The sequence below is a fragment of the Eretmochelys imbricata genome, chromosome 1, assembly GCF_965152235.1.
Source record: "Eretmochelys imbricata isolate rEreImb1 chromosome 1, rEreImb1.hap1, whole genome shotgun sequence".
In the NCBI taxonomy this organism is placed as follows: Eukaryota; Metazoa; Chordata; order Testudines; family Cheloniidae; genus Eretmochelys; species Eretmochelys imbricata.
Window position 1 is genome coordinate 42,119,616 of NC_135572.1, and position 26,146 is coordinate 42,145,761.

Consider the following 26,146-nt stretch of genomic DNA (forward strand, 5'->3'; position numbering starts at 1 on the left):
TATCGTGTCTGATGGGCCTTGGAAGAGATTTTCTGTAAATGGGTGGTATTAAATAATGCTCATTATGGCCTAATGTCCAAACACAAGACTTCCACTGTAATAAGACTTATGAAGTGAGGTGACAAAGCAAATCAGTTCTCTTTCCTGCATGTCTGCTCCCCCACTGATCTGTAAAATACAGAGGGCCACATCCACGTTGAGCCACATTCACAAACAAATTAAAGATGAAATAGAGCATATTCAATAAGATTGAATGTCAGAGTTAGATCATTACATTTTGAGAATTTTGCCAAGGCAATGTTTTAATAAGGAAATCAGTAACATGTCCGATTGAATACAATCATAGAGCCTGATCCTGCAAGGCACTGACACTCAATTCCCCCTGAGTTTTTTTGCTCTACACTGATGGGCCACAATGTAAAATCAATATATCATACTGAAACGTAGCATTTCGTAGAATTGTGTGTACAGCCTGGATGACTACTAACACCATTTATCTTTCCTAGACATCAAAAGAACAACTGTTTCAAGTGTAGCTACTCCAAACGTATCGTGTAGTCTTATACAAAGAAAGAGATCCCTGATATAGTTACATCTTTAGGCTTAAAAGCTGTCATCCTTACAGCTCTGAGGATAATTACTGTTTTGCACAGCTGCGCAGATGGCAACTTTTGTTTAAGAGGCAGTCACAAGCTTTAAAAGTTGCGAAGAGCCTTTCACTGATGACAATTCTTCCAATCAATTATTTTTCAGTAGCATTAGCTGAATTCTGAAGGTAACTACATCTAGTCCTACGTATCAGGAAGGACAGTAGGCACAATGCAAGGCTTTAATATTAGGAGCGGGAATGAAATAGAAGATACTCTATTGAGTCTGGAATATGCACTTCTCTCTGGAAGAGAATTCGTATAAAATATAACGTATAAGGATGCTTCCACTGATAAGGCTCTATTCAAATGAATTTGTGTAATAGAGTAAGTGCATATTATCCATTTGAACACTGAAAACAGTTGCAGTGAAAGTAAACAGTATTAACACTGTACATACTTTGCATAACTTCTTATGATGGCCATGTCTGGTCAGTAAATGCTACAAATCTCAAATTGAAATTTGCCATTATAAGCACTCAGTATTAAAACCAAACAAATTCACAATGAATAGGCAAATTTAGCTGTCTCTTCTGCTCACAGAATATCCACAAGTAGATTTCTATTTCCTTGAATTTGTTATTCAAATCTGACAATATTTTTCATCATTTGTTTTACTCTGTGGTTTGATTATAAGAAGCTAAGTATCCAACACACATATTTGAAAAATTGAGCTGTGCTGCTCAATTTTTGGCATCAGAGAAGTTGTACTTTATTGTTTTTTTAATTTCCACCCTCTCTACTCTCCCACAGTATTTGTCCAGCTCTACTCAATGTAGAACTTAATTCATTTAATTTTGAAAGGTTCTCTTGCTTCAGTCACCTCAAGTGATGCTGTTGTTGACGGTACTGATCCACAAAACAGACAAAAATGGAGACATGATGCTCTGATACAGATTTCAGTAATGCATGCAAATTTAACAAAAAGCAAAACTTACTGTCCAAAACTTTATGAAGTACTGCAAGACCGTAGCGGCAACAAACAGACAGTACAATAAGGAGTATAATAAAAACAGGAGGAAGAATTTGTAGTTAGAAAATCCCACACAGTTATTCACCCTAAAAAAGAGAGAGAGAGAGAGAAAGATCACTTTGTTATAAAGATTAATCAAACTGTTTTTGTGGGGCACCACTGTATGTGCATGGTTTCAGCAGTCTGTCAACTGGGACAACGTTCCATCAATGAAAAAAAGTTAAGATTTAACATTTTAAAATCCCCATTTTAAAGAATATTCCCTTAAGACAGGTGATGTGGGCTCCTCTCATCACTCCTGCCACTGAAATAATTTTGCTGAACAAAGAGCAGCCTGATGACCAACACCATTTCTGGCCAGATTTCTTATATAAAAATATGAAGTCTTGCCAGACTTCAGGAGTTTGATCCACTGGGAGCCTTTCCATTGACTTCAGTGGATGTCACGTTAGGCCCTAGAACATCTATTAACGTTTACCACAACTAGCAATATCCGTTGGGATGGCACGTCATGTGTAGGGGAATAAAAACTGCATGATATTCAATAGGAACTACATGTCCAGGTTGCAGTTCTACACCCTGCAATGAATCCTGCATGGGAAAAAAATATAGCAATACAATAACTCCTTGGTTAACATTGTAGTTATGTTCCTGAAAAATGCTACTTTAAGCGAAATGATGTTAAATGAAGCCAATTTCCCCATAAGAATTAATGTAAGGGGGGGGTAGGTTCCAGGGAATTTTTTTTCACCAGACAAAAGACTATACATATATATATATAGACATATATACGCACACATACATATACATACACACACACACTCACACTGTAAGTTTTAAACCAAACAATTTAATACTGTACACAGCAATGATGATTGTGAAGCTTGGTTGAGGTGATGGAGTCAGAGGGTGGGATATTTCCTAGGGGATGCCTTACTGCTAAATGATGAACTAGCATTTAGCTGAGCCCTCAAGGGTTAACATGTTGTTAATGTAGCCTCACACTCTAAAATGCAGCACGAATGGAGGGAGGAGACACAAGAGTTGCATGGCAGTGGCTGCAAACATTCCATGCCGAAACTGAACGTGATGATGAACCCACGCTATCCCACTGGAGCGCACCACTCCCTCCACTTTCCAAAGTGCAGAGGGGTGCGTGCGTGCAAGAGAGACAGACACACACCGTGTGTGTGTGTGTGTGTGTGTGTGTGTGTGTGTGTGTGTGTGAGAGAGACTTGCGCGTTGCCCCATTAAGTACGCTGACCCCACTCTAAGTACACTGTATTTTTAAGTAGATCAGCAAATTGAGACAGCAGCTGCTGACAGCAAGCTCCCTTCGTCCTGATCTGTCGTGTCCCCCCTCTGCTCTGTGGAGATGAGGTACAGGAGCGGGGGACACCCTGACATCAGCACCCCACTTCCCCTCCACAGCAAGCAAGAGGCTCCCGGGAGCAGCTCCAAGGCAGAGGGCAGGAGCAGCACACAGAGTGGGGGGAGGAACAGCTGAACTACCTGATAGTTGATAGTCTGCTGGGCAGCTGAGGCACAGGGAATTTAGGGGAGCTGATGTGGGGCTGCTGGCCCACTCTGGTTCCAAGCCCCCACCAGCTAGCTCCAACTGGTTGCTTTTCCTGCAAGCAGTGGACAAAGCAGACGGCTGCCAAGCAATGTTATAAGGGAGCACTGAACAATTTTAAACGAACATGTTCTCTAATAGATCAGCGATGTATCCACGAAACAACATTAACTGGGGCAATGTAAAGTGAGCTGATCAACTTGATATCTGGGAGTGAATTCATTTAAGAAGTTGATTTTCACAATTTAGTAAAATAGATTCTTATCTCTTGACACATACAGTACTGAATTAAACACAATACAGCAGCATCTCAGCCTCTCTCGTTTCTTTTAACTTGGTCAGTTCTGATGTGCATCTATATGTATGTACATATTTAGGTTTCTTAGACCTACAATTCTGGCTTGCAATATACACTGCAATAAGCTTAGGAAATATGCTGCTCTCATTTATAAATGTCTGAATCTGGAGAAATTCCACTAAAAATCAATGGATTTATTACATATTTACTTTGGTGTAAGAGAGTGCAGAATTTGATCAATTGTTTCAATATTATTTATATTCATTTAAAAAAAACCAAACATACCAAGGACAATGATGGTCCATTTTTAGTACACATCTGAAAAAGAAAAAGTCCATTTCCAATTAATTAAAATAAAAAATAAAGTACAAAATACATTCACTTTCTAATTCAAATATTTGGTCTCAAACTTCCTAAAACTGTGAAACAACTTTTAATACCCATTACTTCTGCTTTTCAACCCCACCCCTTCAGGCAGAGGTCCCATTTCACAGCTGTCAGACCTTCTGCCCAGGGGAAATAGAAGATAGGACTCAAAAAAGCCCATTAATCAGAAAGAGGGGATATTATTGAACTGCACAAGGCACACTCTGTCTCCATAGACCATTAGGTGCTGTTTTCACTGTACACCAACTTACTTCAGCATTAGCATTTGAGGAAAAAATCCAACATTTAGAATTGATTTTAATAACTAGCATGCCGTACAGCTGCTGTGGAGAGTATGGGAAATATGGCAACCTGGCACTCAACTTGATCAAGCTGATCAAAATGCTGGATAGAAAAATAACTTTGGGATAGAGCAGAAGAAGATGGAAAAATATATAATCAATAGTTCCAATGGTCTATATTCCATTTTCTCCCAACTTTAGTATAGCATGGCTAAAGGGTAGTAATTCCAGACAGACACATGCATTCATCAGATTTCTTAATTAAATAGATCTCCCCAAGCTCAGTCACTGAAGTTTAATTAATAATTTTTTTCTCAATCTTAAGTGGCCTGTAAGAACAGATTTTGCAGGTGGAGCAGAATGTGTCTGGTGGATAACTTAATACCTCTGAAGTTATGAAGATCTGTAATGCTACTGTAGCTCTCCTGAAACAAAGTTGTTACTACCACAGCATGCTTGTGCCTGACAGCTAGGGAAGCAAGCTAGGTTTCATGCCCAGAAGTTTCTGTTGGCACATGTATCACACCCCAGACCCACTTCACTCTCCAGTACTGATCCTTCAGACTGAACATATTTTACAAAGCTAGAAGCACACTTAAAACCCTGCCCCACTCTCCATGGTGCAGAGGGCCCCATATGCAGTAGAACTATTGCAGTTCCAGCAGAGGGAAAAGCAGAGATTTCCATGTCTTACATGAAGCCCAGGCTCTGTGGGCTGGGAGAGGGACAGAGATAGTAGATCTACCATTATGCAGTTCCACTGGCAAGCAATAAAAATAAGGCACAAGTATTCAAGATGAGAATTTAAACAACAGATCATCACAGCTACTTACAGGTCACATGCAGAACAGTGATGACAGCGGTCAGGCTTGATTAGTTGGCATCTATCACAATATCTGATTGCTATGTTCAAATTTTAAAAGTCAATCTGTTAAACAGGTCTTTGTAAAATTAAATTACATATACACAGAAGCTCCCTATGTTCAAGAGACTGTCTCAAGGACATCTCCCCTCCCACTTCCATTCTGAATCGCATAAGATTGCTGTGGCAACTACAACAATTGCTTACAGAAAAATGTAACATGAAAGTATTTAGTGTAGCAGTATCTGTTTCTGTTGTAGTAAATGCTTTTTCAACTCTTCCTCTTCATTTAATCTGTTCCTCAGTCTCCCCTCCCCTGATCCTCCAAGCACATGCTTCCCTGCCACTTGGTTTCCTTTTCTTCTGGATATGCTACCTAGACACTGGGTCCTTTTCTCCCCATGTGCCTTTTGACATACTCCCCAATGGCCTTAGTCCTCTTCTCCTAGTCCTTGAGGGTCGCTCATATTTCTCTCCTATTCTGCTGTAGTAGTATCTAGCAGATGCTGGCTCCAACTCCTTCTCAGCAGTTGCTTTTAACAGGCCTCCAGACTCTTCTTGATAAAAAGATGGCAGACCTGTAGAGGCAGCTATAAAGAAGGAGAAAAGCCACCACCACCAGGCAGCTCTGTGCTGACAACCAGCAAGTGCCCCACAAACCACCAATGGCCCAGGAACCCTAGTTTGGGAATCACTTAAGTACAAAATGAATTTACTCAAGATAACCATTAACAAATCTCATGACTTACTATTAAGTGATAAGAGAGACAAGGTGGGTGAGGAATATCTTTTATTGGACCAACTTCTATTGGTAGGAGACACAATGGAAGTTGATCCAATAAAAGATATTACCTCACTCACATTCATCTCTCTAATATCCTGGGACTGACATGGCTACAACCACACTGCATATTAAATAGTATAACATCTGTGACTTCTGTTAAAAAGGACCACAGGTCTTGGGAGTAATCAATAATACCACTAGTTTTAGAGTAGTAACACAGTTACAGAAATCTAGCTATACTGTATTTAGGCACCAGAGAGATCATTTAACGGTATCTCATGATATTTTCAGAGAAATTACAATAGTGTTACTTAAAAATAGTGAAGGTAAAGACAGAAGTAGATGAAGGGTCATAAACATACTGATTAAACAGCTCTGTCCTGAGTTATAGCTGATATTGGAAGAAGAATTTACTTGTCATTTTAGCTTCCATATCCTCAATTCTGACACTGTAGTGGAAGTAAATTCAAGCCTTAAATGTTCATACTTAGAGGACTGAAGCAATAATTGGGATTAAATAGAAATGCATATTAAAAACTCAGCCTTTCACCTCTGTTCCTTTAGTCTATTTAAGATTATTATAAGCAGAGTGCACAATAAATATTTTCACGCTGAATTTATTTTGCAAAACATGATCTTTTTGAGAAAACAGTTCTATTTATTGGCTGCTTGTAGAGATCCACAGACAAAAAAGAACTCTGGCATCTCATGGGGAAATATGAAGTCATGGGCTTTTGCAGTATTTGTTTAGCAGACTGTTCACACAGCAACATCAAAATAAATCTCATGAATTAGACTAGCAGCTTTTGGACAACTGGACTCGTCTGCATGCCTCACCCCTTGATGCTGTTGTGGTATAGATAGGCAAGTCTTTAGCAGCTCTTCTCAAAATGTCCTGCTGGGATTCTGGTCTCTCTTCTCTTTCATATTGTTCTTTATCAGATTTTGACAAGCAGAACTGCAAGACGGGGACAAAAGAATAGTTTTTAACTGCATGGCCCAATCAAGGTTTACGTTAAGAGATAACGGTTTGAATACCCCTAAAGAAGCAGCAATATCTGCCTAACATCTTACCAAACACAGGAGAAAAAAATAGAAAATGATAGGAGGTACAGCAAGAATTGTCCCCCACACATTCTGAAATTACATGATTGATCCTTTGTAACTAAACTTTAAAATGCTAAATTTAAAGGAACTGTCTTTGTCCTAGTTCCCACCACTCGATTTCCCTTTGCTATACAAGATTACACGATGAAGGTTTGTACTCAGTGGAGTTTTATGACGGTGCAAACTTCCCTTGAAACCAAGGGTGTAAACCCTGTCCCAGTGGTGCTTGGGGATCCCATGAGTTCAGAGGGCTCTACAATATCCATTCTTGCCACAGGGAGAAGAGTCAGGCTCTATGGCTGCCACTTCCTATCTCTGGTGGGCCTGCAGACAGAGCAGGTCCAGAAGGAACAGGGAAAACTTTCTTGAAGTGGAGAATAAGTAACTTCTCACTGTCACAGATCACCAGCTGAAGGGATACGGCTGGTAACTTTAATAAGACCATCGCGATGGTCTCAGCCTCCATTAGCTATATTGACAGAGCTAGTCACATCAGTGAAAGGTAGTTCTTGGGGGGGGGGCAAGGGGGGAGTTACCTACTTCTATAAGGCATGAGAAGAACCATACTTAAGGCTCACCAGTTAGAAGCTTTGCCAGAATAACCTGGAGAGCTTGTATGCTCCTGCGACACTCATGGTTTACTATTCACTAAAATTCACCCCCCCCGGCACGTCCATGAGGCCCAAGGCAGTTACAAGCTTCTCTAGCAGAGGGCTTGGCACAGAACTTATTGTTTCCCTAGGGAGCTCTAGGTTCTGAACGGGGTGAATCTTTTAAACTCTGAGCTCCCAGCAGGAATCACTGAAAATGCCCTTTCCAGTGAGGAAAAGATGCAAACTGGATTAAGGGGGTATCATTTTAACCATGTTGTACTTCTTGATTAGTTCATGTGGGGTTTTTGTGGGCCCTGTAGTGTCCCCTTCTTTTGGAATTCACCAGAGTCTAAGTGGTTGGGGAGGGAGTAATAATAGGGACAAATGGAAGACATGGTACCTCTCCTACTACAGGGAGAGTATGAGAGACTGCTGTTGTCTCCCCATATTACTTCCTAAATCCAGAAGGCTGAAGATTCAACCCACGTCCCACAGTAGTCAGGCAAGATTCCACTGCTGTATGCAGTATTGCCAACTCCAATTTTTTAAAAGTCATAAAATGACAAGTTTCCAAAAATTATGAAATTGGTTTCAAATCATGAATTTTAAAAAAGAATAAATATATCTTGTATTCTTTTTATTTGCCTTCAATGTTTTGAGGCATCAGCGTGCACTTAGGTCATATTTTCGAGCTTTTCTTCACAACCATGAGGGCTAGAAACGTACTTTTTAAAAAATAAAAGCAGTTTCTCACATAATTATTTGCCTACGAAAGATGGGGCTTTAAGTAAAATATCAAATATTGTGAGAGTGGGCAACACTGTATAAGTATGAGGAGTACCGTAGTACACATTTGCTACTGCCTCTCAGGAGGCCTTGTCAAGCGGAGACTGCTGCTAGGAGTCTGCTTGGTGTCTTCAACCCTGGGCGAGAGAAGTGGGCAATTAACTAAGAGAGTAAAACTAGCCTTAAAACACTACTTAACAGACAGCTAAACAAGCTATCCAAGTAATGCACAGACAAAACCCTAAACCTCTAAAATCGTGTGGTTTTAATTTTTTTTTAAAGTTGTCCTGTAACCATAACAAATTGGCTAACAAACATTCAATTTCCCAGAATAGTTATGTTTACATTATTATGTCTATTGAATATTAATACGGTCACAAGACTACCCTCTCTTTGGGCAACAAATGCAAACGTTCAAAGGGATAAAAATTACAGATCAACAAAATAATTGTGACAAAGTTCCAGCAGCTCTTAATGTAAACAGATCTATAGACTTAATATCAAAACTACAATTAAAGTTATCCCTCTATTTCCAGTAACTTTGTTTCCTTCCTCTCTTTCTGGGATCTCACATAATGTTGATTGTTCTTCCTTATTATAAAATGTGCAAGGATTACACTTGAACAATAAACAGGTGTGTAATCTTTTTTTAGTATAGTAGTAAAATCACAGGATGCCACTCATTTTACAAGAATGGGTACTTAAAATAAGAAGATTACATGAAAATATATATATGTTTTAAAAGAATTGGAAAAAATTAAGTTGGAACAGCTTAAGAGACAATACTATATTCTTCCTTGGTGCCTGAATGGAGATGACAGACAGAGACTGTGGGAGAAGAGTGCTCTAAGGAGGAACATGGCTTTTGGATAAGCTCATATGTAGACATTTTCCAATTCAGACCTGATTTTAAACAGTTAAAATGGGCACTCTCTTTTTAACAGTCTGCTGTAAATTCAAACTCTGTCACTCACTGAAAGTTGAAGCCTTGTTGCAGCTTTTATTACAGTTAGTTATAAACAGATGTTGGCAGACAGAAGAATTCAGGCAAGCACCAAAATAACTATAAAATACACTGATGCTTAAGCTAAGTTCATGTGGCTCTACAAATCTTGGAGCAACTGATTGGTTGAGATAATTGATCTGCCAAGTGTTTTGTCATTATCACACAGAACTGGCTCCAATTAAACCAGTCATATGATTTGAAGGCCAGCCTCCGCAGTGAATTTACAACTTAAAATATTCAGTACTACTTCCTTTGCTCAGCTAACCAGCAGAACTCTCTCTTCAGCTTCCTCTCCTACCCTACTGTAAATTTCTGTGACACATTATAGATACATATTATAGAACCACATGTCTGCTTTTCCATTGCAACTATGTTTTCAGCTGTACAAATTTGCTTTGCGCTAAATGTTGGCTTTGAGAGTCACCCCTGCCAAAAACAGAATAAAAAATGTTCTGTTTAGCCAGTATTAAAGTTACTGGAAATAGAGGGACAACTTTCATTGTAGTTTTGATATTAAGTCTACTGATCATTTGACTTACGGGAAAAAAATAAAAGCCAGCAGGTTAATCCACCTAATAGATTCCTTGGAGAGATAATTATATTACAATTACCTCTGTCAATAGAGCTAGCCCTTTTTATGTCAGTGTTTAGAGATTTATTTCTATACCAATTTAACAGTGCTCATCACGCCTTGAGCTTCTAAACAGACTTATCACTGAGCATTACAGTCCTCTTAAAGTTATGAATATTTATTGTAACCTATCCTTATCCAAAGAAACGTCACTAAGAGAGTTCAAATAAGGGTGTATAATGAAAATACATACAGATTGAGTCACTGAGCTTGTTGTGTCTTAACTTATATTTTGTTTTGGCAGAACCGAATTTTTATTCTTTTATAATTTTGACAGATAATATTGATGCTTATTTTTAAGCATTTTTCAATTTTTATTGATGTAAATTTTCACAGTTGCACAAAATTATGGGTTTTAAACATTTTTCTTTTTTTAATCAATTTAAATTTTCACAGTTGTGGGAAATTAGGGGCGGTGTCAGACAGTAATTAATGATACACTGATAGAGAGGTTGGTGGGTTGCCTACTGGTTAGTGCATCTGACATATAATCCCTTGTCTCTTTGTTGGGGGAGTGGAGTACCAGTGCCTGGTTCCTGACACCAGGTCAAGAGTGTTGCGGCCTTTCCCTTCCGTCTGGGCCTTTTCTCTTAAGTGGGCCATAGTAGGGGGACCTGGTCCCTCCCTCTCCACCGGGTCCCAGCCCAGAGCCCTTTGGGAAGTAACATCGGAGGTTCTTCCCTGTAGAGAGCCAAAATCTGCTGCCTTGGGCTAGTGCTTCTTCACTTTGGGGCATGGCCCCACCAGTCCAAACAGTCAATAGCTTCACAAAGTCCAAATGAGCTGGGCCCTCCAAGACCTGCTGGTTCTCCAACTGGGTGGTGGTTGGAGAAGGTACTGCCTGGGGGCCTTACCCGCTCTATGATCCCCATTCAAGGCCCCACCTTTTGTCTGGCTTTCCGGAGAAGGATTCTTCTCTCCTGCAACCCATCCACACCTTGCCTGGGCTTCTGAGCTCCTTTTAACCCACTCCTCAACATTGCAAATGCTCAGCAGGCCTATAGGGATGGGGCTGCCTGCGCCCAGTATAGCCTTTTAACCCCTTCGGGCCCAGTGTGGGGCTATATACCCCATCGTACAGGCATTGGGATTCAAAAAGTTAAAGCTTTATAACCAAATTGTCAATGTCCTGGGTCAAAATACACAAAGTAAATATCATTCAATCAATCTTAAGTTCTCAAGTAGCATTTTTCTTCCTTTTCCTGTTTGTAAATTTTGATTAATCGATGGAAATAGTTTTAGTCAGATTGTGTGTGTACGGTGAAATCAACGTTTACCAACATTTACCCATAAAAATGAATCCTTCCAAGCCTACCTATATTTTATTTATTCTAAATACCAAGCTGAAGGTATTGCTTAGCAGAACACTGTAGTGTCATATATACTCGCATACCTTATTACTTGAACATATACACCTGAATGTCAAACTTGTGACCACTTAGAAACAAGCATTCAATCTGAAAAAATGTCATTAGGTTACAATGATTTTAAAAGTAATTTAATTATTTACATTCATGATATGGCAGCATGCTATTTATTTCAGTTAATGGGAACAGAGAAGATGAATTACATTGTACTTTAAACAAGTATCACTGCTGAAAACAGTTCAGTGGTATACATAAGTGTTGGCATTTTTCTATCATTAAATTTACCTCATCGCAGGGGGAAGCAGGAGATGTAAAAATTGTCTTCCAATAGGACCATACAAACATGGCAAATGACAGATGAAAAACCACAAGGTAGACTACTGCAATAAAAATAAATACAATAAGATTTCAGTGAGTATAGCTGAAAAGACCTAGAACTACAACATAAAGATGCAATGGTTTTGGGTGTAGATAAGTTATTTCTCTTCTGCAAGCCAGTAAGATAAATTGCACTGAAACCCACTGGATAACTAGGAATACTAGCACATCTGAGTGGGCTTAGCTCTATAAAGAAATCATCTAAATCCACTTGATAGCCCACCAGAAATGATGAATACCACTTCATCCTCAGAATGAATCATTTAATAGGCTACTAAAATAATGCTGATCAAAATCTTCGTCATGAAGCAATTTCCCCACTTATACTCCCACTTTTTTAAACTGAATGAGTCTCATCATGAGGGCAACAACCCACAACTTTAGAAACATACCTTCATTCCCACGTACCCACCCTCAGGAAAATTAAAATAAAGTGTCTGATGTCTGGAATAGGAAAATAAAAAAGCTGGAAGTATACATTTAAATTCTCTTGACAGATAGGCTACAGTATATTCCAGTTGGTTCGAGTACTAAATTCAGCCTATGTAAAGTATAATATATTGTTAGCAAATAAAGTAGATGATACCGGAACACTGAAAACACTCAGGTTAATGTAAAATTTGGGTTATGCAATAGATATATCGTATAAAGTCTAAGCATTGCACTAAAAATGTTACATGCTAATATCATAACTATATTTTATTACTACTAGGTGTTGAAAATGGTTTGTAAATAATATTAAAATGTAAATGTACCTGTACTGTAATTCAAATAAGGTAAAAACATTAATCACATTTGGATTTTGCTGTAGTATTTAATATACTAGGCTCCCATTCTGATTCCATGTTGGAAAAGCTACTCTTTATACTTATAATAAAGGGCTGGTGACTAGATAATGGGAATTCTTGATCTAACATCTTATTTCTATATGAACATTTGTGATAGTGAGAACTTCTGCCTTTCTGATTATTTTTTGTCTGTATAACTCTTAGTGCCTTCTCTGCCTCCACCTGCCAAATAAAAAGGAATATTTGTAACTAAAACGTAGACTCAACACTGTCACAGCCATAGTGGAAAGTAGGATCTGCTGGCCTTTAACACAAAATGGACTCAATTTCTTTTAATGGTGCTGACCTAAGGAAAAGGTGTAGCTAATTTCAAGATATGGTATGATATGTTTATGATTAGTTACTAGTGTCTGGGAGACTCATGAGAACTGGATGACCCAACTTCTCCTCAGGGTTGCAAAATAAAGTATTTCTAGGCTCTCTTCTGGATTAAAGGGAAGCATCAGCACTGCAGACAACTCGTGGTCAGACTTCTAAAAGATTTTGATTGGGTTCCTGAAAGAATTGGATAGAATCTCATGTGAAAAAGCAGAAGCAGGACCCTTGTGTCAGAAGATGAGAGACTGGCTCTCTGGTGTTAATATACCGCAGGGCGATATCAAAATCATTTAACGGAAGATATCATCTCTAGCATTTTGGTAAGAGGGGAAGGAAACCAAAAAGCAGTTGGCCACTGATCTGTAGTATGAAGCAGACACACATATAGACAAAAGCCATCCTTGGTAGGAATGAACTCAGAGATTTATAACTGGATTCATGGTGCTGGAAAAAGAGAATCCATTGGGTGATTTGAAGCCATCACAGGAGATCGAGCCCGTGCTTAAAATGGCATGATGAATACAGCAACACAATTTATGGTGCTTGGGTTAATGCTGGTGGCCAGGGCTGAACAAAGTCATGATAGTCAAGACTATTTTGACCAGTTTCTACTTCTCTGTAACATCTTGTGAAGAACATTTATCTAGATGAGTGGTCACCAACTGGCCGATCGCGATGGACTGGTGGATCCTAGAGGATCTCCCAGTTGATCGCGATCTCTGGTGGTGCAGCGGGGCTGCCGCTAAGACAGGCTCCTTGCCTGCCCCGGCCCCATGCCACTCTCAGAAGCTGCCAGTGCAGCCCTGGGGCTGGGGTTCTCCGTCTGTGTGCTGCTCCTGCCTGCAATCACTGCCCCTGCAGCTCCCATTGGCCAGGAAAGGGAAGCTGTGGCCGATGGGAGCTGCGGGGGCGGTGCTTGCAGAAAGGGGTAGGGCGCAGAGCCACATGTCACCCCCCGCCCCTCCAGGGGTGCACTGGTCCCTTCCGGGAGCGGCGTGAGGCTAGGATAGGCAGGGAGCCTGCCTTAGCGGCAGCCACGCTACACCACCAGAGGTAAGTGCTGTCCGGCAGGAGGCCGCACCCCAACCCTCAGCCCTGCCCCACCTCCCAGAACCAGCACCCCCACCTGCAGCCCAACCCCTGCCTCAGTCCTGACCCCCTTCCCAGAGCCAGCACCCTGTACCCCTTCCTGGAACCCAACCCCCTTCCCCAACCCTGATTCCCCCTCCCAGAGCCAGCACCCTGTACCCCTCCTGCACCCAAACTTTCTCCCAGAGCCCACGCCCCCTCCTGCATCCCAACACTGTGCCCCAGCCCGGAGCCTCCTCCTGCACCCAAACTCCCTCCCAGAGCTTGCACCCTGCACCCCAACCCCTTGCCCCAGGCTCAGCCCAGAGCTCCCTCCCACACTGCAAACCCCTCCTCCCCAGCCCAGAGCCCACATCCCCTCACGAACCTCAACCCCCTACCCCAGTGAAAGTGAGTGAGTGATGGAGAGGGGCGGGGCTTTGGGGAAGGGAAGGGGCAGATCCTAGGTTGCTCTTAAATTCAAAAAGTGATCTTGGGCATAAAAAGGTTGGAGACCACTGGTCTAGATAGTTAAAGACAGAACTCATTGTATGCTGATGTGTGGCATCTTGTGGAAGTTGTAAATCATTGGCCACTGATTAGATGTCAAAACTTAATACCATGCTATTTTAAATGCAATACCAATGAACAACACTAATTTAACACAGCTAACAGCAGTAAGATAAGAGCATCTGATTAGAGCAATGGTCCCCAAGAATGTTGGGTAGGAGTCGCAGCGCAGCCAGCCACGGGGGGCAGGGACAGAGCACCACCCAGCCCCACTCTGCCCCCAGCGGGGCACGGACAGAATCCATTATTTGTAAAGGGGGTCGGGCCTGACAAACACTTTGGAGACCACTGGATTAGAGAGAGGCAACTTCAGAATCTGACTCAAGGTGAGAGCTGAGTATACAAGGGAACAGGATAAGAGGGGTGTCCCTTTAAATTGCTGACATGTTTATACCATCAGGAGAATGCACTGATACATGTAGCTTCTTGCTAGGCCAACCTTAATGGTTCCTATGTCTGCATGTCATATGTTTTAAGAATGGAGATCTATAGAGGAAATGTCACTGAGCATGTAAGAATATCTAAAGATGAATGTAGAGCTTACACAATGCAAACTGATCGGGTCAGACACCCTTACTGGATAATGAAAGAAAAATCGACTAGAACTTCCTTCCTGACAAAAACTGTCCCCGGGAATTGAAGAAGCCATTAGAAATCACGCGAGCAACATACCTGACATGTGGACCTGGGGACCACAATGCTTCTCCAGTGTAGCACATGACCTACACCTCATACCAGAAGTAAACAGGAACCACTGACTGTTGGTATGATGCAGACAGACTCCACAAAGGCTTTTACAAACAGGGAGAAAGACCAACCTTAAGGACCTATATGAGCAAAGCAACTAAGCTAACTCAAAGACTGTAGCCAAAGTTGTTCCAGCATATCTACCTAATCAAAGAAATCAAAGTACTGAATCATCAAACGGCTGTGACTCAAGCAGCATCAAGGCAAGATATCTTCTAACTGATTTTGAGCAGCAAGTACACTCCTTTCTAAGAAGATACAAGAACTTCTTTAACCCAAATTAAGCTAAGAAACAGAGAAACCAAGGAGTCGTCCAGCTTGTCAGTCTCCCATTGAATTCCCTTCCCCATCAGATGAAATTAGGCTGAAGTAATGCGAACAGCAGCAAACTGCAGCCATGAGGAAGGAGATAGTTATTTGGCTCCATTGGTCTTCACCAGACTAAATCCTATTCAGTTTCCCAAGAGGCACATTTCCAATCTAAACAGTGTTGGAAGATAATGGAACACTAATTAGCAGGCATGTCAATGCCACCTAAATCCCAAAATTGTTACCCCCGTTCACTATATTCATACCTTACTATGTAAGATTCTTAAAACTAGCCACTATGAACAGTTGCTCTCACCTACTGTTGAGATTAAACAGCTGCGTGGTATCAGGCAACAACCCTCTTAAAATGAGGAAATAACATCAAACATTTGTGTTATCTTCTCTTCCAAGAAGGGGGAAGCTTGACCTACTTTGCTATCCTGATATAGGGAAAAAAACATTTAAAGAAGCTATATTTAATGTTTGAAGGATGGCATGAAGTAGACAGTAAGCTTGTGGCACTTCCACCTGCTCCAAACAATGCACACACACACTGGATGTGATCCACACTTAACTCCCAAAGGGGGAGAGAGGGTATGTTGTTGCGCGCAACATGAACTTTAACCTAAGCTTTCTCATGCCCGTGGCTGTTCCTAGGGTTTTTCCTCACCGGGCCCTTCTGCCCCATCTTCCTTGCCTTAGGCAAATGAACAACAAAACTTTTGTCATTCAGAAGTGTTTAAAAAAACAAATCAAAAAAACCACACACACCCCGAAAGACAGAAGTTTTGTCGAGGAAAAGCGCCGATGCGAACAGTGATTTGACGGCAGGAGCGCTCTGCTGCCGACAAACAGCAGCTACACTGCGCGCCTTTTAACAGCCCAGCCGCAGCAGCGCAGCCGTGTCGCTAAAAGCTGCGTAGCATAGAGACGGCCTTAGAAAGAGATTAGAATGATTTTAACACTCATGGAATAGAGCTAGTGGGACTCAAGTGACAAAGCAGTCAGCAAAAATAACTTTATATTCGTATGCAGAGTCCTAAAAACTGCCACCATGTTACGTGAACACTTCTTTCTTTATGAAATGTCCCAGGGTACTAGCACTATACAGAACAAATAAGATGGGGACTTCTCTGAAAAGCTTGAAGTCTAAGTTTAGACATAATAGGAGGCATGATAAAAACAGGAAGGTGGGTTGGGGAAGGAGGACAAAAGTAAATTTAAGATTACAATGGAGTTGGCTGGGTAAATCAGTGCAAGGGGGTGAGAAGAGTGGAATAGTTGGAACCAGAAAGAGGAAGTGACAGATGCACGAGGGCAGGACACAACTAAACTGTCTTAGCAGTAGGAGTTAATTAAAACATAGAAGATTACACTTAAAATGCAAGTTCTTTTTGGGGGGGGGGAGGCCTCTCTAGTGTATGCGCGTACACACACACGCCCTAAGCCCTTACTGGGGCTAAGTGCTACTGCAATGCAAATAAGCAACAACAGATGGTAGTTAGTGGCAATAAGGGCAGAAATTTGTGGCCGTGCTAGCAATACTTAGCAGAAAGAGAAAACTGTCTAGACTTCTTGCAAAAGTGATGAAATCAGGAAGATAGAGAACTCTGCAGATGACACCAAGCTGGGAGGGGTGATACGCATTTTGGAGGACAGGATTAGAATTCAAAATGGTCTTTATAAATCGGAGAACATCTTAAAATCAACCAGATGAAATTCAATTAAGACAAGTGCAAAGTAGTACACCTAAAAAGGAAAAATCAAATGCACAAATACAAAATGGGGAATAACTGGCTAGGCAGCAATGAAGGATCGGGGTGGGAGGGTATAATGACTCACAAACTGAATATGAGTCAGCAGTGCAGTGCTGTTATATAAAAAGGCAAACATCATTCTGGGCTGTATTAACAGGTGTGTCTTGTGTAAGACGTGGGAGGTAACTGTTCCACTCTATCCGGCACCGGTGAGGTCTCAGCTGGAGTAGTGTGTCCAGTTTTTGGCACCACACTTTAAGAAAAATACAGACAAACTGCAGAGTCTCCAGAGGAGAGCAACAAAAAATGATAAAAGGTTTACAAAACCTGATTTATGGGAAAGGTTGAAAGAATTGGACTTGTTTATTCTAGAGAAGACTCGGGGGGGGGGGGTAGAGGAGAGGAAACGGGACCTGATACGAGTCTTCAAATATGTAAAGGGCTATTATAAAGAGGACGGTGGTCAATTGTTCTCCATGTCCACTGAAGGTATGACAAGAAGTAATGGCCTTAATCTGCAGCAAGGGAGATTTAGGTTACATATTAGGAAAACTCTTTTAACTAAAAGGATAGGTAAGCACTGGTACAGGTTATCTAGGGAGGTTGTGGAATCCCCATCACTGGGAGGTTTTTAAGAACAGGCTAGACAAACAGCTGTCAAGGATGATCTAGGTATACTTAATCCTTTCTCAGTGCACGGGGCTGAACTAGATGACCTCTTGAGGTCCTTTCCAGCCCTACAATTCTATGACTTCTAAGTCATACAGCACTGGAAGCTGAAGGTCAGCCCTCCGCAGCTATACTCTTCAAGGGGAACAGGAGCCTTTAGAGTGCCCTGCCCAGACCGGTCCAGCTGTTACTGTATGACACGCAGGAGGAAATCCCTGGGATCAGGGTCCTGTCCTTTGGAGGTTGGCCCAATGCTGAACAGGCCCCTGCCTCTCTATCCTGCCTCACTTGCTGTCATTACTGCTGCTGTTGGGAGAGTGATTCTGCCAAGGGGTAAAGATGGGGCGCAGGGGTGGTGGAAGACACCAGATTCAGAAGCTTCTCCTCTAGACTCCACCCAACCTGCAAAGGCAGTAGCAGCAGGACCCATTGAGGGCAACCCTTCAAAGATCCTAGTGCTGGCTCCAAGTATAAATATGCATTAGCTGGTTTCCTATTAAGATCTGTTTATTTTCTTATAAGTACAAACCAGATGAAGGGAAGGAAAGGGAAAGGGAAAGGAAAAAAATAAAATAATCCCAGTACCAACTAGCAGGGAAAGTCATTTCACAGTTCCAACATAATCTGAGATCATAACCATGAAGTCTAACTTTGTTTGAAGTGTAAGAAATCTGTAAATTTAACAGCATTTTAACTGCAGTCAGCTAAAGGGATTGGCAGAGTTACTTCTGCTGTCTTCACTAAACAAATGTAAATTGGCAGACTAAGTGGTCTAGTGACAGTGAGCTGACAAGTGGAAGGGGAATGTATTCAGGGCCCCTGCTTAGACTTTGTTCATTAAACAAACAGGTGTGGCAATACTGCACAAGGAGTAGTTGAGTGCTTAGAAGAAGAGAAGGTCTTGCATCACCCAGTAGTGCTGGGCTTTTGAGGGATCCATATGAAATCTTCTTCAGCTGAAGGAAGGGTTACACTGATGAGAGGTTCAAGACTGACAGAATGAACCCTACAGAAAACCCTACAGAATTCCCACTGCTCCAAACAAAACAAAAATGCGCTTACCACTTACATTTAGTATGTTTTCTAACAACCTGTCTTACAGAATCAAAACATGTGGGAGAAGAGAGGCACCATTTGTATCTGACTGATAAAAAACATTTTTTTAAACTCTTTTGATAATCTTCAGATAGAGAAAGCAACTCTGGGAAACTGGATTAGATATGCACAACACCACACCACTCTGGAAAGTGATCAGGAACAGTCAGCATGGATTCACCAAGGGAAGGTCATGCCTGACTAATCTAATCGCCTTCTATGAGGAGATTATTGGTTCTGTGGATGAAGGGAAAGCAGTGGATGTATTGTATCTTGACTTTAGCAAAGCTTTTGACACGGTCTCCCACAGTATTCTTGTCAGCAAGTTAAGGAAGTATGGGCTAGATGAATGCACTATAAGGTGGGTAGAAAGTTGGCTAGATTGTCGGGCTCAACGGGTAGTGATCAATGGCTCCATGTCTAGTTGGCAGCCGGTGTCAAGTGGAGTGCCCCAGGGGTCGGTCCTGGGGCCAGTTTTGTTCAATATCTTCATAAATGATCTGGAGGATGGTGTGGATTGCACTCTCAGCAAATTTGCGGATGATACTAAACTGGGAGGAGTGGTAGATATGCTGGAGGGCAGGGATAGGATACAGAGGGACGTAGACAAATTGGAGGATTGGGCCAAAAGAAATCTGATGAGGTTCAATAAGGATAAGTGCAGGGTCCTGCACTTAGGACGGAAGAACCCAATGCACAGCTACAGACTAGGGACCGAATGGCTAGGCAGCAGTTCTGTGGAAAAGGACCTAGGGGTGACAGTGGACAAGAAGCTGGATATGAGCCAGCAGTATGCCCTTGTTGCCAAGAAGGCCAATGGCATTTTGGGATGTATAAGTAGGGGCATAGCGAGCAGATCAAGGGACGTGATCATCCCCCTCTATTCGACATTGGTGAGGCCTCATCTGGAGTACTGTGTCCAGTTTTGGGCCCCACACTACAAGAAGGATGTGGATAAATTGGAGAGAGTCCAGTGAAGGGCAACAAAAATGATTAGGGGTCTGGAACACACGACTTATGAGGAGAGGCTGAGGGAACTGGGATTGTTTAGTCTGCAGAAGAGAAGAATGAGGGGGGATTTGATAGCTGCTTTCAACTACCTGAGAGGTAGTTCCAGAGAGGATGGTTCTAGACTATTCTCAGTGGTGGAAGAGGACAGGACAAGGAGTAATGGTCTTAAGTTGCAGTGGGGGAGGTTTAGGTTGGATATTAGGAAAAACTTTTTCACTAGGAGGATGGTGAAACACTGGAATGCGTTGCCTAGGGAGGTGGTGGAATCTCCTTCCTTAGAAGTTTTTAAGGTCAGGCTTGACAAAGCCCTGGCTGGGATGATTTAATTGGGTATGGGTCCTGCTTTTGAGCAGGGGGTTGGACTAGATGACCTCCTGAGGTCCCTTCCAACCCTGATACTCTATGATTCTATGACTCTAGATTTCCTCGTGAGGTTATCGTTAGAGGCTTGCATGTGTATAGGCTTAGGGTCTACTGGTTTTTTTGTGGTTGTATATAAGATTCAAAACAATTCACATGTTTAAAAATAAGTCAAATTAAGGGAGAAAGAGATAGAACTACATGACTGATCTATTTACCTATTGTAAAATTAAACAGAAAATTATAATTAAGCACTGCTGTAACAAGATTTAAACATAATACACTTGAAATGTGAGGCAGAAATTTATCTGCAAGGATATGTGCTCTTGGCTTAAAATCACAGGAATATATTGATGCCACCTTGGCTGCTACAGGGCTCATTTTTCTACTGATGCAACAAATAACTAAAAAAAACCTGACTACAAGAGCTATAAAGTTCAAGTAAAGGAGATTTCCTATTTCATATCAAGACCTAAATGTGAATGTTTTCCTGCAAGTCAGACTTGTTTTGTTGTTTCTTCAAAAAAAAGTAGGAAGATTAAAAGCGAGCAAGGTTTCTCCTCTACTGCCTTCTTCTTCTTCTTCATATTTTTACAGGTTGTCCAAAAAAAAAAAAAAAGCTCAACTCTAGGAAAAGGAGGAGCTGCTCAGTGATTTGAGGATCAGGTCTCAAATGTCTACATTTCTTGGGCCTATAGGTACAAACTACACTAGATTATATTCAGCTCTTCATTCTTCAGAATTATTAATTCCCTCCTGGGCTTTTCTATGATGCTAATCACTACAGTATCAGAGTGCTTCACAAAGGTATTTGCACAATGCCCCCCTGAGGTGAAGGGGTATTATTATCCCCATTTTACAGATGGTGAACCAAGGCACAAAAGGATTAGAGGTAAAAAGGATTCATTAATTTTGTATGTCCAATTGAAATGCCTAGGACCTGGTTTTTCACAGTGCTTGGCATTATACAGCATTTTAGATGTTCAAAGCATAGCTCCTATTGACCTCAGTAGCAGCTGAGCGCGCTCAGCTCCTCTTCATATCAGATTGCAGGGTCTCAAGTTAGGTTCCAGAAAATGAGGATCACATGATTAGTGACCACCTGTGAAAAGTCCGGTTGAAGTGTCTTGCCCAACATCTCATAAGAACTCTGTGGCAGCAGCAGGGATAAAATCTAATTACTCAAGGCAGCACTCAGCTGCTTTAACCATAAGACCATACTCCCCTACCTCATTCACTACCCACTTTTTAATTTCTGCAACAAACAAGGCAGGAGTCCTACAAACAAGTCTGCTTGCCTACCCAACCCTGATTGAGCCCCAGAGTAGCTCCATCCTGTGAAGTGAATAAGACAGGGGTCTTGTAGAAAAAATAGAATGTAATCATGTAATTAAAGACTGTATTGTAACGTATGCACATAAGTGGGCTGAATTAAGGCTGCAAGGGCAAGTTTAATTCTGGCATTTCCTAACTTTGCAACCTTAATCATGTTCTTTCAACATAGTGTAATACAATACATACACACAACAAATGTGGTCAGAACCATCACTATGATAACTCCAGAATTTCAATAACCACATGACTGATTTTATTCTGCAATGGACGTAGCCATAGCAGGTATCAATAGTATGGTTACCACAACAATTAATGCACTTGAAAAACAAGGGGGAAAACCAGAGAGATGAAAGAGATTTGCATAGCACACATTAAGTGGTATAGAGAAAACATGATGTGGGTCTGATTTCCCCCTCTGCCCCCAATCACTTGTTTTGAAAGATCTGCGTAACTAAGTCATGGGTCCATTGCTCACAGGAAATATGATCATCCCAAGCTTGTGGCACTAAAAGCTTGATAGATCCAGCCTCCCTGTGTTTTCCCTCTATGTACCCATCTGCTCGCTCTATCTAGAGAGTTACATAAAATCATACAAAATTGCATTGGTAAGGAAGTGTAAATTATACATCAGAAACACACTGTACATTTATATTACGGAGACAAGAAGTAGGCAACTTTCCTATTTATAAAACTTTCAATTTATTTATTTAGGATGAGTAATACATGTTTCCTACCTTTTTCTCCTGTTGAGGTAATCGTAACTAGGAAAAAAGAAAGAAAGAAAAGGTTAAATATATCTATATTGTGTTTTAAAGATCAAAGCATCTTACAAATGTTAATGGAGACTCCATAACCCTGTGAGGTAAACACTCATTAAACTTCTCCTCTAGGTTCCCACAATCTCAAAAGTCAGTGACAGGGCTACGAACAGCCAGGAGCCCCAGCTCCCTGCTCTAGCCAAATGAGCATGTTGCTCTTCACAAGCATTAATCCATATGTTTAATTAGATCTCAATTTAACAATTAAACATGTTGCCATGAACACCTACTATACTTCCTGAACTTTCTTAGGTTGTACACACACCCAAACAGCTTATTTACTGCCTACAGGGATTACAGAAAATCTTAAAATGACTAAAACCCTTCAATTGGCAGACACAGCGGAAAGTTTAAATAATTGCAGAGCCCTTTACAGAAATCCCTGTACAATTTTTTGTATTAGCCACACCCAATCTACTTTCTAAGAGCTCCACACTTCTCTATCACTTTCTACCCCACCATCATCCTCCCCATCACGCAGGCATGTAATTTACAGGCTATTTTTGATTTCCTCTCCCCTGCCTGACACATTCTGCTCATATCTAAAGTCTTATAACTTCTTCCTCCTCAATATCTCTAAGATCTGTCCATTTATTTCTAACCCTACAGCTAAATCTCTTGTTCAGGCCCTCATTATATCTTGCCTTAACTAATGCAGTATCTTCTTCTCTGGCTTCCCTAAACCAACCCTTCACAGTTCAGATAAAATACTGCACTGGAAATTTTCCTTGCTTGTGATTTTGATCACATCACCCCCCTCTCTGAATCCCTTCCTTGGCTCTCCACCTGCTACTGCATCAAATTCAAGTTTGTCATCACCTTCTCCAAAGCTCTGCATAACTCTGCCCCTCCCTACCTACCTGAGCAGGTCTCATTTTGCATTGTCTCCTCCCTCCCTGTTCTGCCAACTTTCCTAATTTCCACAGTCTGTCAGCTTTGCACAGACACAGCCATGCGTTTTCCCCTTGCACAGGCAGGGCATTCCTGTGCTTGTTTGCAAGGCCTTCACCCTCTCCACTTTAAATCCCCCTTAAAGACCCACTTCAGCCCAGGGAGAGGGCTGTGGCTGGGAGCAAACAGTTCCCAGGCTGACTGGGGGAAGTAGGCTCAGCTGGCCCTTATAAAAGGGCAGTAGGCCAGGAGCAGAGAGTCTCTCTCCGCCTTTAGAGAGAGAGAGATGGGCCTGGCTGCTGGAGAGCATGCCAGAGTACCTGAGGTGAAGCAGGTTTGGGGAAGGCCAGAGGAGCTGGGAGGTTCCAGACTGAAAAAGCCCAGGCCTGGCCAATGGCCTAAGATAGGTACTGCGGTTACAGGGGGCAGCCCAAAGGTAGGCAGAGGCAGCAGGTCCAAACCCCTTTGCCTGTGATGATTGGCTTATACACTGCAGTCCGCCCCAGTGTGCAGGTGCTCAATGGTCACTGGCAGTGGCCAAAGACTGAGGCAAGGTGGGGATAGTGGGTGGGGGTTCCCTGGGGAGGGGAGACCCAGAGACTGTGGGGATACTGCCAGGGGGCAGCCCCCTGGGTAAAAGGGGCACCAGGGTCCAGGAGGGACACGGGGGCCAGCGGGACACAGGCCTGCAGAGGGTGCTCCAGAGGCTGGAATGCTAATTTCCTGGACGACCAGCAGGAGGCTCCGCAGGGGTGAGTTGCCGCACCTTGACAGTAAGTAAAATGTATGTTTCCCCCACTCCTCCTAATCTCTGTCTACTTGTCTGTCTGTCCTTCCATTGTCCTTAGGACTGGCATCACCCTCTTTTCTGATTGTCTAGATGCCTCCAAATAGTTAGTAATTCTTAGTAGTAATAAGACCTAACCAAAGAAGGAAAAAGCAAAACTATAAAATAAACTGCTCTGGTTTCTCTCACAAGGCTCAGATTCTCCCTTTCCGCTTATGCTGGTGAATTAAAGGAAAGAACCACCTGCTCAGCACCATCTCCATTCCCCTATGCAGTTTTATTTGCAACTTTTTAATTCCTTCTCTCTAAGGGAAGGATCTTTATCTACCATCCAAAATACAGCAAGTTTGGTTTTAAACTGAATTAGGAAGAACAATTGGGTATGATCAAAACTAGAGTTTCTGTTAAGTGCTTTTTTTTTTTTTTGAGGATACTTTTCCCCCCAGAGAACATGAACCAATAACATAGTAAAATAGTCCCAAAGCAAGTCAATATGTACAAAGACAAGTTACAACTGCTAAGAACAGGCTCACATGCTATAGGACAATAGAGTCTGTATTAACCTCTTGTGAGTTAAAATTTGTCTACACTTACAGTGGTGCAGCGCTATGTATGCCGACAGGAGAGTTTCTCCCACCGGAATGAGTACTCTACCTCCCTGAGAGGAGTGGCAATGTTATGGGAGAAGCACTATCTACACCGGGAGTTCAGTCTGTATAGCTACATTGCTTGTGGTTATACCGACATAAGATAAAAGTGTAGACCAGCGCTTAGAGGTTTCAAGTAACTGCGATTAATCGACAGCCCTAACTCACATGATTAACTAAAAATAAATAAATAAATTGCAATTAAAAAAATTAGTCGCGATTAATCGCAGTTCTAATCGCACTGTTAAACGATAGACTACCAATTGAAATTTATTAAATATTTTGGATGTTTTTCTACATTTTCATATATATTGTATTCTGTGTTGTAATTGAAATCAAAGTGTATGTTTGATTACAAATATTTACACTGTAAAAATTAAAACAAAATAAATTGCATTTTTTAAATTCACTTCATACAAGTATTGTAGTGCAATCTCTTTATTGTGAAAGTGCAGTTTACAAATGTAGATTTTGTTTTTGAGTGCAGTTATGTAACAAATAAAAAATAAAAACTTCAGAGCCTACAAGTCCACTCAATCCTACTTCTTGTTCAGCCAATCACTAAGACAAATAAGTTTGTTTACATTTACAGGAGATAATGCTGCCCTCTTCTTATTTACAATGTCACCAGAAAGTGGGAGCAGGCATTTGCATGGCACTTTTGTAGCTGACATTGCAAGGTATTTACATGCCAGATATCCTACACATTCTGATGCCCTTTCATGCTTCGGCCCCATTCCAGAGGACATGCTTCCATGCTGATGACGCTTGGTTTTGTTTTTTTTTTTGTTAAAAAAAAAAAATGCATTCATTACATTTGTGACTGATGGAGATCCTTGGTGGAGATTTGTATGTCCCCTACTCTGTTTTACTCACATTCCGCCATATATTTCATATTATAGCAGTCTCAGATGATGACCCAGCACGTTGTTCGTTTTAAGAACACTTGCACTGCACATTTGACAAAATGTAAAGAAGGTACCAATATGAGATTTCGACAGATAGCTACAGCACTCGACCCAAGGTTTAAGAATCTGAAGTGCCTTCCAAAATCTGAGAAGGACGAAGCGTGGAGCATGCTTTCAGAAGTCTTAAAAGAGCAACACTCTGATGAGGTTTCAGAGTAACAGCCGTGTTAGTCTGTATTCGCAAAAAGAAAAGGAGTACTTGTGGCACCTTAGAGACTAACCAATTTATTTGAGCATGAGCTTTCGTGAGCTATAGCTCACTTCATCAGATG

At 41.5% G+C, this 26,146-nt stretch overlaps 1 protein-coding gene across 2 annotated transcripts in view; it reads right to left on the reverse strand.

The window, feature by feature from the left end:
- The window catches only part of ZDHHC20 (zDHHC palmitoyltransferase 20), a 76,030-nt gene that overhangs the window by 21,110 nt on the left and 28,774 nt on the right, over positions 1–26,146 (reverse strand). For both annotated transcript variants that reach the window (XM_077809335.1, XM_077809342.1), the window contains exons 2-7: positions 22,498–22,524; positions 11,584–11,678; positions 6,646–6,766; positions 4,996–5,065; positions 3,780–3,812; positions 1,586–1,706 (exon numbers count right to left, since the gene is read on the reverse strand). In XM_077809335.1, the coding sequence (XP_077665461.1) occupies positions 1,586–1,706; positions 3,780–3,812; positions 4,996–5,065; positions 6,646–6,766; positions 11,584–11,678; positions 22,498–22,524 (467 nt within the window). The remainder of the gene's footprint in view (positions 1–1,585; positions 1,707–3,779; positions 3,813–4,995; positions 5,066–6,645; positions 6,767–11,583; positions 11,679–22,497; positions 22,525–26,146) is intronic.